The following is a 12376-nucleotide window of genomic DNA, read 5'->3' as shown; positions in this document are numbered from 1 at the left end:
CCCGCCCGCCGCAGGCCCCGCCCCTCGCCGGCCCCGCTTCCCCGCCGCGGCTGCACACACGCCCCGGCCCTCTCACCTGTAAAGCCGCTTGGTGTGGAGGACCTTTGCTTCGGGTTCGCTGCTCTCCACTGGAGAGGGGCCTTGGCTCATGGTGCCTGGGCCTGGGGGCACCGCCTGGTCACAGGCCCCCGCCACCCACCACTGGCTCCTCCACTGCCGTCTCCAGCGGTACCCGGAGCCGCCACCGCCGCCGGCCCTGCTCGGCCGCCATCGCTGTGAGGCGCCTGCCTGAGATGGCCCCTCCTCCACCTACCAAATCTCGCGATAGCTGCCGCCAAGCCCCGGACGAGTGACCAAGCCACCAAGTCTCGCGAAGGATTGTTTTCTCTCCGGGAAGTTACAGGAACTAACTCTGCGCTCCGCCGGGCTATTCTTAAGTCCTTGAGGAGAACTTCATTGTCAATGACGTCAGAGGAGCCGGGCGTCCTGGCGCAGGCTTAGCCACCTAGCACGTCAGGAGCGGGGCAGCCTGCGCCAGGTCCCCAGCCCGCTACACAGCGAGACCCTGTCTCAAATAATACGGAAACTTAAAAAGGGCGCGCTAGCGAGGTGGCTCGGCGGGTAAAGGCGCTGGCCGCCAACCTTAGCTCGACCCCTGGAACTCACGTGGCGTAAGGTGAATCGACTCCAGCCAAGTTGGCCTGACCTCCGCGCCACGCGTCCCACGGCACACACACTCAGAGTTAATTTTTAAAAAATTAAAGTTTTCAGGGGAGAGAAAAAGAAACTGTAGAATGCTCGCCCTAAATGGGACAGCGGTTAAGAACACTGGCTACTCTTCCAGAGAGCGCTGGTTCAAACACCAGCACCCACGTGGCAGCTCACAACCAGTAACTCCAGTTCCAGGGGATCGGACACCCTCATACAGACATATTCAGGCAAAACACCACTGCACGGGCTGGAGAGATGGCTCAGTGGTTAAGAACACTATCTGCTCTTCCAAAGGACCTGGGTTCATTTCCCAGCACCCACATGGTGACTCACAACTGTCTGTAATGACAGTTTCAAGGGATCTATCACCACACCTAAAAAAATAAACACCAGTGCACATAAAATAAGAATACATAAAATAAATGGGACAGCTACTCCCAACACTCAGAGGGGCAGCAAAAAAGATTTTAATGGAGATCTGCATCAGAACAGTATTTGCGAGACATGACAACTGTTGCACATTACTGCATGGACAGTATTAAATGAGCCGAAATTCCAGCGTGGATGTGGGTAGGGCTCATGAAGACTGGTACTCCACTTTGAGCAGCTACAAGAAGTTGATGGCTACTGGGGGAAAGCCGGGTTTTAGGTGGTTTTTTGTTTTGTTTGTTTTTTAAAGGAATTCCTCGCCAGAGACGATTTATTTATTATGTGTGTGCATTTGTGGGTGCGTGTATTGCACGACACATGTGGTGGTCAGAGAACTTGGGAATCCGTTTTCCTCTTTCGAAGTGTGGTTCCTTGGGGGGGAAATCGGGCTTGGTACTAAGTACCTGTTGAGCCTCCTGCCAGCCCTATTGCTTTCTTAAACATAAACGTCAGGTAAAAGGGTGTTCGGGGTCCTGTATGGATGCACATTATAATGGCAATGTATAGACCACTATCCTCCTGGCTCCAGCCACCACGCTTCCTAAAGCAGCCTGAACTCTTTTCTCTCTGTTGCCCTTTGACTTGCATTCTACAAGGAACTCCCACTGGATTTCAGCTTCAATATCACCTTAAAGAGGCTTTCCCTGCTGAAGTTATTTTACTGATTTAGTGTGAACTTTTAATGTCTGTTACCCCAACCTCTAGAAACTTTGATTTTCACTTTGCTCTCTTCTGCCTAGGATAGTAGGATAGCACTTTTGTTTTTGTTTTTTTCAGACAGGGTTTCTCTGTGTAGCTTTGGCTGTCCTGGACTTGGTAGACAGCTGGCCCTGAACTCATAGCCATCCACTTGCCTCTGTCTCACAGAGGTACACACACACCACCTTACCTGGCTTAGACTAGCACTTTTTAGTCCATTGGAATTTTTTTGTTTTGGGGACGGGGTCTCTCTATGCAGCTTTGGCTGTTCTAAACTCTAGCTGCTAGACCAGCCTGGCCTCAGACTCACAGAGATCCACCTGCTTCTGCCTCCTGTGCTGGGATTAAAGTCATGTGCCACCACAAAAATAGCTTGTTATTAATAACAGATACTCAATAAACATTTCCTGAATGAACAAACTTGCAGATGTCATCTTTTTCCCAATTTACTCGAAACACTCTTTTGGCACACAAACCCACTTTTACCCTGATGCTTTCCCGAGCTGGAAGCTCTTACACATCCCGGAATACCTCAAGTCCACACCTCTATGGCCAGCTGCACCTTTACTTTCAAAAAGGATGACGTCCTCATGTAGAGTTCTCCCAGTAGGCAGATTCTGTAGGGCAGGGCCTGCGCCTTTAATCTGGGCCCCACCTGCTCTGGTCAGACAGGTTTGGAGACACAGGTAAGAGGAGGGAGACTGGGAAATACTTGCAGAGCCAGCCAGGAGCTAGGCAGTTCCTTTCCGGGGATCCTCCACCTCTCTGCTGATGTAAAGTAAGAGGGTATCATGGGTCCAAAGGGCAGGGGGAGGAGGGGCCCTAGAGGCAGACCAAGAGAAAGAGCCCTATCCAGAAGCACTGAGCTGGAGGGTTGGTGGGGAAGAAAGACAAGAGGACAGCCACGGTAGACTGACGGTCTGAGTGAAGCCTGGCCGGGTTGAATTGCGGGAGACTGGCAAGGGGGGAGGTTTAGAAAAGGACTGGCTCCTGGAATGAAGACGAAGGAACCCAGCGTCTGGCAACTGGTATCAGCCGCCAAGAGTTCCAGGCAGGGTGCTGCAGGGCAAAGGGCAGGTGGAAGGGTGAAGGGACAGTTTCTCTGTAGGATGATCCTCCCTTGTAAAGAAGCTCTTAGCTAGGGTGGCCATGAATCCAGGAGTTTTGGTGGAGAAAGTAAAGGCAGGTGTGGCCACAGCTGCCAGGGCTTGTGGCCCCTGCTTCACCCTTGTCCTGCTGGATGACATTTATTTTGAAAGTGTGCCTCCATTTCAGTCCTCTGCTGCCCGCCTCTCTGTTTCAACACCTTCCTCCACACTGCGTGCTCCCAAGAGTCCCACAAGGACGGCTGCTCGGCTGCTCTGGCCAGTTCTACGTCTGAGAAACTGTCCTAAGGCCAGAAGACAAGGTATTTTCCCAGAGCTTCCCCCACTCCCTTTAGGATGATTTCGCCTTGTGGTAGACCTCAGAACTGAAGCTTCACAATGACAGAACCGGAGACACTGGCCCTGCTGGAAATGAAGGAACCGGAGGAGGCTGCAGAGAAGAGCCCACCGCAGGCTTTAGTGGCCCCTGGCCGGCAGTCAGAGGAAGAGGGCAGGACTGAGTCCCCTGGAGCCGAGTCCCTCAGAGTGGGGTCTTCAGTTGGTTCTCCTATAGTCAGAGAGGGGCCGGAGGATGGTCCAGACAGTACAATAAGTGAGGCCGCCACTCTGCCCTGGGGAACTGACCCTCATCCCAGCGCCCCACTTCCGGATCCCCCGGGTTGGCGAGACATTGAACCAGAGCCCCTGGAGTCGGAAGCACCCACTAAGTCGGAGGAACCATTCAAAGATGACACCAACCTGCTCCTTGAGAAGACGGTTAGGGCCTTCGTGCCCATTGACCTGCACTGCATCGAGCGGGAGCCCCAGGAGGAGCGAATCGTGCATCGGGAGAAGGCGCCGGGGGAGCACAGGAATTTCCTGCCGGCCCGACTCAGCCACCCTGAGCCCCCAGAGCGTAAGTGGGCTGAGGTAGTCGTGAGACCACCTAGCCGGTCCTGCGGGGGCTGTGGGAGCTGTGGGGGCCGCGAGGTGCTGAGAGCCGTAGCCTCCGTGGTGGCCGCCCTCGTCTTCTTCCCCTGCCTGCTGTACGGAGCCTACGCCTTCCTGCCCTTCGATGCCCCGAGGCTGCCCACCATGAGTTCCCGCCTGGTCTACACCCTACGCTGTGGGGTCTTTGCCACCTTCCCCATCGTGTTAGGTAAGTCTGGGCTGTGAAGAAATGGACTAGAGAGGATAGGGATGGTTTCTCTTCATTCTGCTGGAACCACTCGGGGCATCCCCAATCTGCCACTCTCTGCCTCTTCTCCAGGGAGCACTTGTGTCCTCTCTGTAGCCCTGACCCAAGAGCCATCTTCTGAGAGACCCATCCCAGCCCTCCTGCCTTTTGTGACCCTGCGTGCTTCCTCCCTGCCAGGGCTCCTTGTGTATGGGCTGAGCCTGCTGTGCTTTTCCGCTCTTCGACCGTTCGGGGAGCCAAGGCGGGAAGTGGAGATTCACCGGCAGTACGTGGCTCAGTCCGTGCAGCTCTTCATCCTCTACTTCTTCAACCTGGCCGTGCTGTCCACCTACCTGCCGCAGGACACGCTCAAGCTGCTCCCCCTGCTCACCGGTCTGTTCGCCATATCTCGGTGAGTTGGGGCGAGGGTAGGCATGGGGGTACCTCTCCATGGCCTCTGAAGGCCTGAGGTCGGGGATGGGAGTGTGGCGTAGGGGCTGGTTCTGGCTGTGTACCATGTCGCAATGAGTCCACTCTGTCTCTTGAGCTTCACTGGGTGGTGGTGGTGGCCCCTGTCTTCCTCTCTTTCAGAAGTTGGTTTCAGAGGCATGGCAGTGGGGCGCTTTTGACTGTAATTTCTTCTAGTACAGAGGACTGAATCCATTGCTTCACACATCTAAGCACAGCACCAACCACCCTAACCTCATTTGTCATTTAGTGTGTCCACTGAGGCAACACCTAGCTTACAACATTCCATTCAAGTAGCTTTAAAAATTGGTGAAAGCAGTGGGGTGCGGTGGAGCGTGCCTGTAACCCCAGCACTCGGGATGCAGAGGCAGGTGGATCTGTGAGTTCAAGGCCAGCCTGGTCTAGAGTGAGTTTCAGGACAGCCAGGACTATAACACAGAGAAGCCAAAACCAAACCCAAAAACAAACAAAAAAAATTTGCTGAACACAAAATGTGGAGCATTTTCTGTTTTATTTTGTTTGAGACAGTCACCATCTCAACCGTGCAGCCTAGAGAGAAACTCTTGGCAATCCTCCTGTCTCAGCTGCTCAAGTGCCATCACACCCCTTTCCTGTTTTGAGGTTTGTTTGTTTTTTTAATTTTATTTTTTTGTGTAAGTTACAGTTTATTCACTTTCTATCCCAGCTGTAGTCCCCTCCCTCATCAGTGTTGAGTTTTAACGACTAGGAAGTTCTTCCTTAGACAGTGCTAAAATCTGATGTAGTGGCTCACGCAGGCCTGCAATCACAGTACTTGGGAAGCTGAGGCAAAAAGCTGCCAAGAGTTCACGCTGGCCCGAACTGCATAGCGTGTTCAACCAGCACAGCACGGCGGAACTATGACCTTGTCTCAGGGCACGAAATGAGACAAATAAATGAACTGCCCTGACATTGACCTTCTTGATTCAGACACTGGACAACAGATCAGGTCCTGCAAGGAAAACAGCCTCCTCTAGAGGTTGAATGGCTCTGATCCCTTTGCTCTCTGGAGAGGAAATGGGCTTGAACAGAGCCTGGGTTAAGATCACTGACCTCTTTACAAAGAGGCCAGTTCACTCTCATGGCAGTCTCATGGCTTTCTTCTTCTCATTTGGTTTGGAGTTATCAGGGAATTTGATTTTATTTCACAGAGACAGTAGCCTTAAGATGTGTAAATCAGGCTTGCCTCAGCCTGTTGAATATTAAAAGTGAGCTTTTGTTTTGTTTGAGACAGAATCTGTACATAGACAGCCCTGGCTGGCCCGGAAAACACTGTGTAGACCAGGATGGCCTCAACCTCATGGATTCGCCTGCCTTTGGCTCCTGAGTGCTGGGATTAGGACACCCATCAGAATCTTGGTTTCTTATCTGCAAAGGGTAAATACGGAACACACTGGCCATGTCTTAGAATGAGACCAGCCTTCACGAAGACCTGTAACCCCAGCAGTACTAGGGAGCTAAGGCAGAAGAATCAGTGTATGTTGGAGGCCATTCAGGGCTACACAGTGAGACTCTGACTCAAAAACCAACCAAAAAGTCACAAACAAAACAGTTGAGAGTAAGGTGAGGCATTGGTGTAGCTCAGTTTACGTTGTAAACAAACATATAAACTGGGCTTTTGTGGCAGAACCAGCCTTGGCAGCCATTCCCATCTGCCTCTTGCTGTCTACTGACCAATGGGCTGGGCCCTTGTCATGTTTCCACAGGCTGATATACTGGCTGACCTTTGCGGTGGGCCGCTCATTCCGAGGTTTTGGCTATGGGCTGACTTTCTTGCCTCTGTTGGCCATGCTGGTGTGGAACCTCTATTACATGTTCATGGTGGAGCCAGAACGCATGCTCACTGCCTCCGAGAGCCGCTTGGACTATCCGGACCATGTTCGATCTATCTCTGACTACAGGCCCCGCTCATGGGGCTGAACCATCCTAGAGCTGTGCAGGGGGCTTTTAAGCACTTCCCTGAAACAGTTGCAGGCCTGGCCTTTGCCCAGGCAATGGACCTTTGATGTGAGGAACCTTCCCCATAGGGTCCCCACCCAGGGGGACCCAGGTACCCCTATTCTCTCCTAGCTGCTGCTTTATGCCTAGAGCATGAGTGCCCCAGGGAGAGACTGGAGAAGCACCCTTCCTTTGCAGCTTCACACCATGCCCCAGGAGCTAAGCTGGACAGCTACCTCACTCCCCAGCTTCCTGTGGGTCAGGGGTGAAGAGCTAGAGCCACACTCGTGAACTATCCTTGCCAGCTGTCTAGGTGAGAGTCAAGGAGATGGAAAAACTGCCAAAGGCCAAGGGTAGAGGTTGGTATCACATCATATAAAGACTTTGACATTTGGTGAAAACCTTCCTAGGGGGCCTGAGTTCAAGACCCTGTACCACTGGCCTCAAGACTCTTTGCCTCAGTCAAGACTATTATAGCTACTGCCTTCCCTCTCCCAACCTTCATGGGTCTCTGTATCCTTCCACTTTTCAAACTTCAGAGAAGTCCCACTGTCGTACTGTAAAGGCGGGAAGGGGCAGAGAGATGAAACCTGCAGAAGAACTGTATGTACTTACATGGTGGCTGGGATGGTGGAGTGGCTGTTAGCCCAGGGTATGTATGTGAGAATGTAATAAATCACTGCCAGTCTCCCGTGGCTCTTTCTTTCTGCTACATCCCCATGCCCTGCTGCCCCAGGGCACAAGTCACCTCTTAGCACCAAAGAGTGGAGGGTGGTTGTCAGGAGCCTTGGAGAGAGACCACTAGGACTGGTGAGAAAACAGGCCCTCAGAGAGAAACTGCCTTCCACGCCTATCTTTGGGTCTTCCTGTTTACTGAAACCATCCCAAACCAGTCCTACGGCATTCACACATTAAGACTGGAATCTGGGCTAGAAAGATGGCTTAGCAAGTAAGAGTATTTGTTGCCCTTGCGAAGGACTCTGGTTCCGTTTCCATTAACCACATCCTCGAACTGGGATCTAGTGATCTCCGCAGGTATCACACACACACACACACACACACACACACACACACACACTGTGCATAGCCACACAAGCAAGCAAAACACTCTCAAATGTAATAAAATACTTTAGACAGATTGGACTCTTGTATAAAAAAAAAGTCTATTTTATTCCCCTTAGGGAAGACAACAGTCACTCTCACTTAGGCCTTCAAGTTTCATCCAAGGAAAATGGGAATGGCGAATGACAAAAGGAGGAAGGGCCAGTGGGGACCTTCCTTCTCCCAGCTATTCTACCTCTCCTTGGGTTAGGAAGGACAATGTACTCAGGGGCCCCAGTACGTTGAGGCGGGCTTCTGAGGGGCTGCAGAAAAGCAGTTCACAATGCTGATCCTCCACGCTCTGACAGTTTGAGGCACAGCAAGGCAGATGTGGTCCTGCCCTTCCCTCTGGAGAGCAGGTTTCAATTTATGGACTGATACTCAGAATACTGATTGTGGCGCAGCAGCAGAAACAGGCCTCCCCCCAACAACATGAGGCCTGGAGCTCCCAGGGCCACCGCCATGACTCCAAGGACTAGTGGAGATAAGGTGTCCACTGGAGGGAAGCCCACGCCCAGAAGCATTGACCTGGAACAAGAAGGTTAAAAAAATAAAAATAGGAGAGGTTAGCAAGCTTAGAAAGGAAGGCTGAGGGGCTCAGCCTTTCTCCACTCTGACCTCCCCAGACCCTTGGTTCTTACCAGGAGAGGTAGTGTTGGTCCCAGTAGCCAGGGCCTGTGGGAGTCCCAAAGGTCAGATTGAAGGCACAGAAGTTGTTCTGGGACCCAAAGAAGGCTTGGACAATTGGTGAGTGAGGGAGAGAATATCCCAAGGTAGGGTTAAAAGAGGAAATCTGGCAGGGGAGGGCTGATTCCCGGGCCCGTTGCTTCTGAGAGAAAGCCACCGGTCGCCATTGCATGAAGCCAGATGGTGACGAGCCCCACAGCAACTGGTTCAACTGGAGAGAAAGGCAAAGAAGGCAGGGTGAGTGGAGCAACCTGTGCCATCTCGCCCAGACTGCCATTAACAGTTATCCACCATTAACAGTGCAGGCAATAAGGCCAACGAGAGCAGCTGTAGAATTGACATGCTAGTTGTAGCAGGGCCCGGTCTCTACTCTATAGAGAAGGTGAGAGGAGCAGAGCTGCCACCCTGCCTTTGCTCCCCCTGGGCTCCAGGTTAAGGAGAATCTCAGCCAAAGATCATGAAGCACTGGTTTTGTCTGCTTCCTTGGAAGGCAGCAAATTAGTACAACCCAACACTAAGAGGAGCCAGAGAAGTTGTTAAATAAAAAAACGGGGACCATGTGTGGTGGTGCATGCATTTATTCCCAGTTCTCAGGAGGCAGCAGCAGATGAATCTTTGTGAGTTCAAGATCAGCCTGGTCTGCATAGCCAAGAGTGCAAGGCCAGCCAGGGATATATAGGGAGATCCTGTCTTAGAAAACAAAACAAAACAAAACAAAACAAAATAAAAACCTTTTAAAAATAGGTGTTGGTGGTTGGACTGATGGTTCAGTAGCTGAGAGCTTACTGCTCTTGCAAAAAAAAAAAAAAAAAAAAGTTTAGTTCCTAGCACCCATGTCAGGAGGCTTATAACCCTTTATAATTCCAGCTCCAGGGTACATGATACCCTCTTTTTGCTTTCATAGAAACCTATACACACATGCACACAAACACACACACATAAAAAAACAAATCTTTTCGGGCTGGAGAGATGGCTCAGTGTTTAGGAGCACTGGCTGCTCTTCCAGAGGACCCTGGTTCAATTCCCACCATCCACGTGGCAGCTCACAACTATCTGTAACTCCAGTTCTTGGGGATCTGACACCCTCATACAGACATACATGAAGGCAAAACACCAAATACATAAAAAAATAAATAAATAAATCGTAAAACAAACAAGGAAACACAAATCTTTTTAAAAAGTAATAAGTGGTTGGTGGATTTTCTGGGGTGCTACTAGGATCCCACTTTATATTCCCAGCGATCTGTCTCCCACTGCAAACCTGACCTGGAAGACGGCAGGCGCATATTCATCATCGATGGAGTGTTGCTCTTTCATTGAGGGGCAGTCAGGGCCATGACCCAAGGTGGCTACCTCTAGGCCAAATAGGGAGTGGTTTCCACGAGGAGAAGCTCCAACTAGGGCCACTTCTAGCTGGCAGACATCTGCTGTATGCAGGAGGCGAGGGGGCTGAGCGGGCCGACCAGATCCAGAAAAGGCCTGGACCTAGGAAGAAAGAGGAAGCCATGTGGGGAGAATGGTGCTTGAGGGATCCTCCCACGCTCATGACTCAGCCTTTTGAGTACCTTCCCCATACCCTCACCTTGAAGGCCAGGCTGCCATTGGCGAATGCACCAGTGGGGTCCTCTACAGGGTGGCCTTGAAAAATGGTGCTCAGGGTAGCAAGATCCAGTGAGTCGGTGATATTGTTCCAGGAGAACTTGGCCAAGGAGTATGGAGAGTATGGTTTTCCTGGGGGTTGTGCCCCTTCCGACACGTTGGTGCTGTTAAACTCAAGCAGCTGGGGACAGGGTGGAGTGGGGTGAGGCTTGCCTCCCTCTGGCCTTCTCTTGCATATCCCTCCCAGTCACCCCACCCAAAACTTCATCCACTTCACCCACCCTGTCTTAAACCCTTCCCTCTCCCTCAGGGTAGATGGACTCTCTTCCTGTGCTCTTCTCTCTGAGCTCCTCCAAGACCCTCACCCTGGTGAAGACAAGAGCAGAAGAAAACTGGATGCTGTTCTTGGGGAGCACCATCAGACCCCCAGCAGGATCCGGAGAGAGCAGGAGACTCCAGTTGACACTCAGCACACTCTGAGTGGTGTTGGTGGCCACCATCACCACAGCTGGAGGCCCTAGGCTGCTCCACACGTAGTGCAGGGTAGAGTTGCTACCCACCGCCTGGATATGAAGCAGGTTTTGGGGATTTGGCCAGCCAGAAATAACCTTCATAGACACCTGGAACATGAGGTAGTGGGATGCAGAGAGCAAGATCAGGGATGATCACAGGCACAGAAGCAGCTTATGGGTGGAAGACAGGCCCTGGACCACACCAGGGATGGCAAGGGTTCTTGAGGCCTAGGCAAGAGGGATGTGTAGAAACTGAGGGGGTGTTGAAATCAGGGGCAGACGTAGGTTTGAGAAGAGGTGGGGCGGGTCCAGAATTACCCTCACACTGGCAAAGAGGGCAAGGCATGGGGCTACGTAGGCTTTTTAAGTCCCCAGGCTTGCCTGTTCCTGCAATATCTGAGCCATGATTCGGGCATCGCCAGAAAGCAGGAAGCAGTCATGCCTGCCCTCCACAATCCTTCCCACCACTCATGGCTCCAAACTGGGCTCGCTGGGTGGATACTTCTCTTGCATTCACCTTCCACCCATTGCCCCAGATTCCAGTCATCCTAGAAAGGTAGTATTTCCGGAAACATCTATGACTCTGGTTCCCGAGCCCTTACCTGGCGAGTCTCTTCTCCCAGCAGGCCAAATGGAGCTACACACACAAGTAGACCCAAAAGGAGCCATGGGGTTGGGGCACAGGGGACCCAGCCCCAGCGAGGGCCCCAACAACAGAACATACAGCCACAGCAAGTTTAATTCAGTGGAGGAGCGTCAGTCACATGACTCCCTTCCTGCTGATCCCTTTAGAGGGCGGGCCACTAACCAGTTCTTAAAGAGACAGCTCCCATTTAACCCAGATCTCAGTACAAGTTGGAATAGCATCAGGATGGCTGAAGGTCAACAGGCTGACCTGCAAGGCATTCCAGACAAACTGTGCAAACATAACCCTGCCTCTCCTCAGATACCCTGCCAGCCCCACCACACTTTCTGGTGAGTACGGCCAGATTTAAACTCTGCATTACTATTCTGTGGTAGAAAGGCATGGAACTGGAGTGTTAGTTTGAAATAAAAGAACCGGGTCAGCAAGATGCTCAGTGGTAAATGTGTTTGACCCAAGCTTGGTATTGGATACTCAGGACCAACAGGGTGGAAGGAGAAACATAATTCCCAGAGGCTATACCCTAACACATGCATTCTGTGGCATGTGTCACCCACTGCCAACATAAAATGAGTAAAATAAAATATAACATAATAAGAAGAAAGGATGCTCAGGCATGGTGGTCTTAAAAAACAGAACCAAGCCAGGAGTGATGGCTTGCTTCTGTAATCCCAGCTTTTGAAAGACTGGGGTAGGAAGAACACCATGAGTTTGAGGCCAGCCTGGATCACAGCCAGCTCCAGCTAGAATGAAGAACTGCCTTAAAAAAAAGAAAACCAAAAAAAAAAAAAAAAAAGAGAGAGAGAGAGATGTAGCTCAGTTGGTGGTTGCTTGCCTGGCATCCATGAAGTCCTGGGCTCAATCTCTAGCTCAGCACCATAAAAAAAGTGGGTATGGAGCCAAGACAGCCTAATCTCAGCCAGGAGGTGAAAGAAAGAAGGTAGGAGGGTCGGGAATTCAAGGTGAGGCCAGTGAGATGCTCAGCAGATAAACGTACTTGATAAACAAGCCTGACATCAGAGTTCAACACAAGGACCTACCTGATGGAAAGAGAGAACCAACTCTTCCTCAAAGTTGTTCTCTGGCTATGGCGTGTGTGCATACCACACACACACACACACACACACACATAAAATGAAAACACTCCAGAGAGTTCCTTTGATGATGCAATATTTATTGGATTCTCAGGTCTGAAGGTTTCTTACTGGAAGAACTCACAATTTTATTGTGAAGTTATCACAGATAAAAAAAATTACAATTAGTCAAATACTTGACTAAATGTACTTTTTTCCTTTCTTTTTTTTTTTTT

The 12376-nt window shown here is 51.2% G+C and overlaps 3 protein-coding genes across 5 annotated transcripts in view; 1 reads left to right on the top strand and 2 right to left on the bottom strand.

The window, feature by feature from the left end:
- The window catches only part of Smg5 (SMG5 nonsense mediated mRNA decay factor), a 28030-nt gene extending 27708 nt beyond the window's left edge, over positions 1-322 (bottom strand). The window contains exon 1 of one of the 2 annotated variants that reach the window (XM_060377703.1): positions 77-322. In XM_060377703.1, coding sequence (XP_060233686.1) covers positions 77-150 — 74 coding nt within the window. In that variant the 5' untranslated portion in view covers positions 151-322. The remainder of the gene's footprint in view (positions 1-76) is intronic. The other variant, XM_021637709.2, reaches the window with a different exon arrangement.
- A 2188-nt stretch (positions 323-2510) lies between these two features.
- Positions 2511-7213, top strand: Tmem79 (transmembrane protein 79). Of its 2 annotated transcripts, none has more exons than XM_021637693.2 (4): positions 2511-2617; positions 3115-4083; positions 4300-4513; positions 6294-7213. In XM_021637693.2, exons 2-4 carry the CDS (start codon positions 3324-3326, stop codon positions 6505-6507), a joined length of 1188 nt encoding a protein of 395 aa, XP_021493368.1. In that variant the 5' UTR covers positions 2511-2617; positions 3115-3323; the 3' UTR covers positions 6508-7213. The 2 variants fall into 2 exon arrangements, with proteins under 2 accessions (XP_021493368.1, XP_021493369.1); XM_021637694.2 differs by lacking the exon at positions 2511-2617 and adding an exon at positions 2659-2757.
- Positions 7214-7669: 456 nt separating this feature from the next.
- On the bottom strand, positions 7670-11198 carry Glmp (glycosylated lysosomal membrane protein). The gene is made up of 6 exons (XM_021637728.2): positions 11027-11198; positions 10278-10532; positions 9896-10093; positions 9580-9798; positions 8268-8524; positions 7670-8154 (listed from the first exon to the last, which is right to left on the bottom strand). The coding sequence occupies exons 1-6, from the start codon at positions 11144-11146 to the stop codon at positions 7989-7991; spliced, it is 1215 nt and encodes a 404-aa protein (XP_021493403.1). The 5' UTR covers positions 11147-11198; the 3' UTR covers positions 7670-7988.
- Between the last annotated feature and the right edge of the window lie 1178 nt (positions 11199-12376).

The sequence above is a fragment of the Meriones unguiculatus genome, chromosome 2 (genome assembly GCF_030254825.1).
Source record: "Meriones unguiculatus strain TT.TT164.6M chromosome 2, Bangor_MerUng_6.1, whole genome shotgun sequence".
Classification (NCBI taxonomy): domain Eukaryota; kingdom Metazoa; phylum Chordata; class Mammalia; order Rodentia; family Muridae; genus Meriones; species Meriones unguiculatus.
The sequence above is the reverse complement of the archived record's forward strand: the minus strand, read 5'-3'. Positions and strand labels throughout refer to the sequence as shown.

Bases quoted from the DNA above. Each gene is read 5' to 3' on its own strand.
- Tmem79 (XM_021637693.2), top strand. From the start codon at position 3,324: ATGACAGAACCGGAGACACTGGCCCTGCTGGAAATGAAGGAACCGGAG. The intron at 4,084-4,299 runs GTAAGTCTGGGC...CCTCCCTGCCAG, and splicing joins CACCTTCCCCATCGTGTTAG to GGCTCCTTGTGTATGGGCTG. The intron at 4,514-6,293 runs GTGAGTTGGGGC...ATGTTTCCACAG, and splicing joins GGTCTGTTCGCCATATCTCG to GCTGATATACTGGCTGACCT.
- Glmp (XM_021637728.2), bottom strand. From the start codon at position 11,146: ATGTTCTGTTGTTGGGGCCCTCGCTGGGGCTGGGTCCCCTGTGCCCCA. The intron at 10,533-11,026 runs GTAAGGGCTCGG...CTCATGTTCCAG, and splicing joins TGGGAGAAGAGACTCGCCAG to GTGTCTATGAAGGTTATTTC. The intron at 8,525-9,579 runs GTCAGGTTTGCA...CTTTCTCTCCAG, and splicing joins ATGCGCCTGCCGTCTTCCAG to TTGAACCAGTTGCTGTGGGG.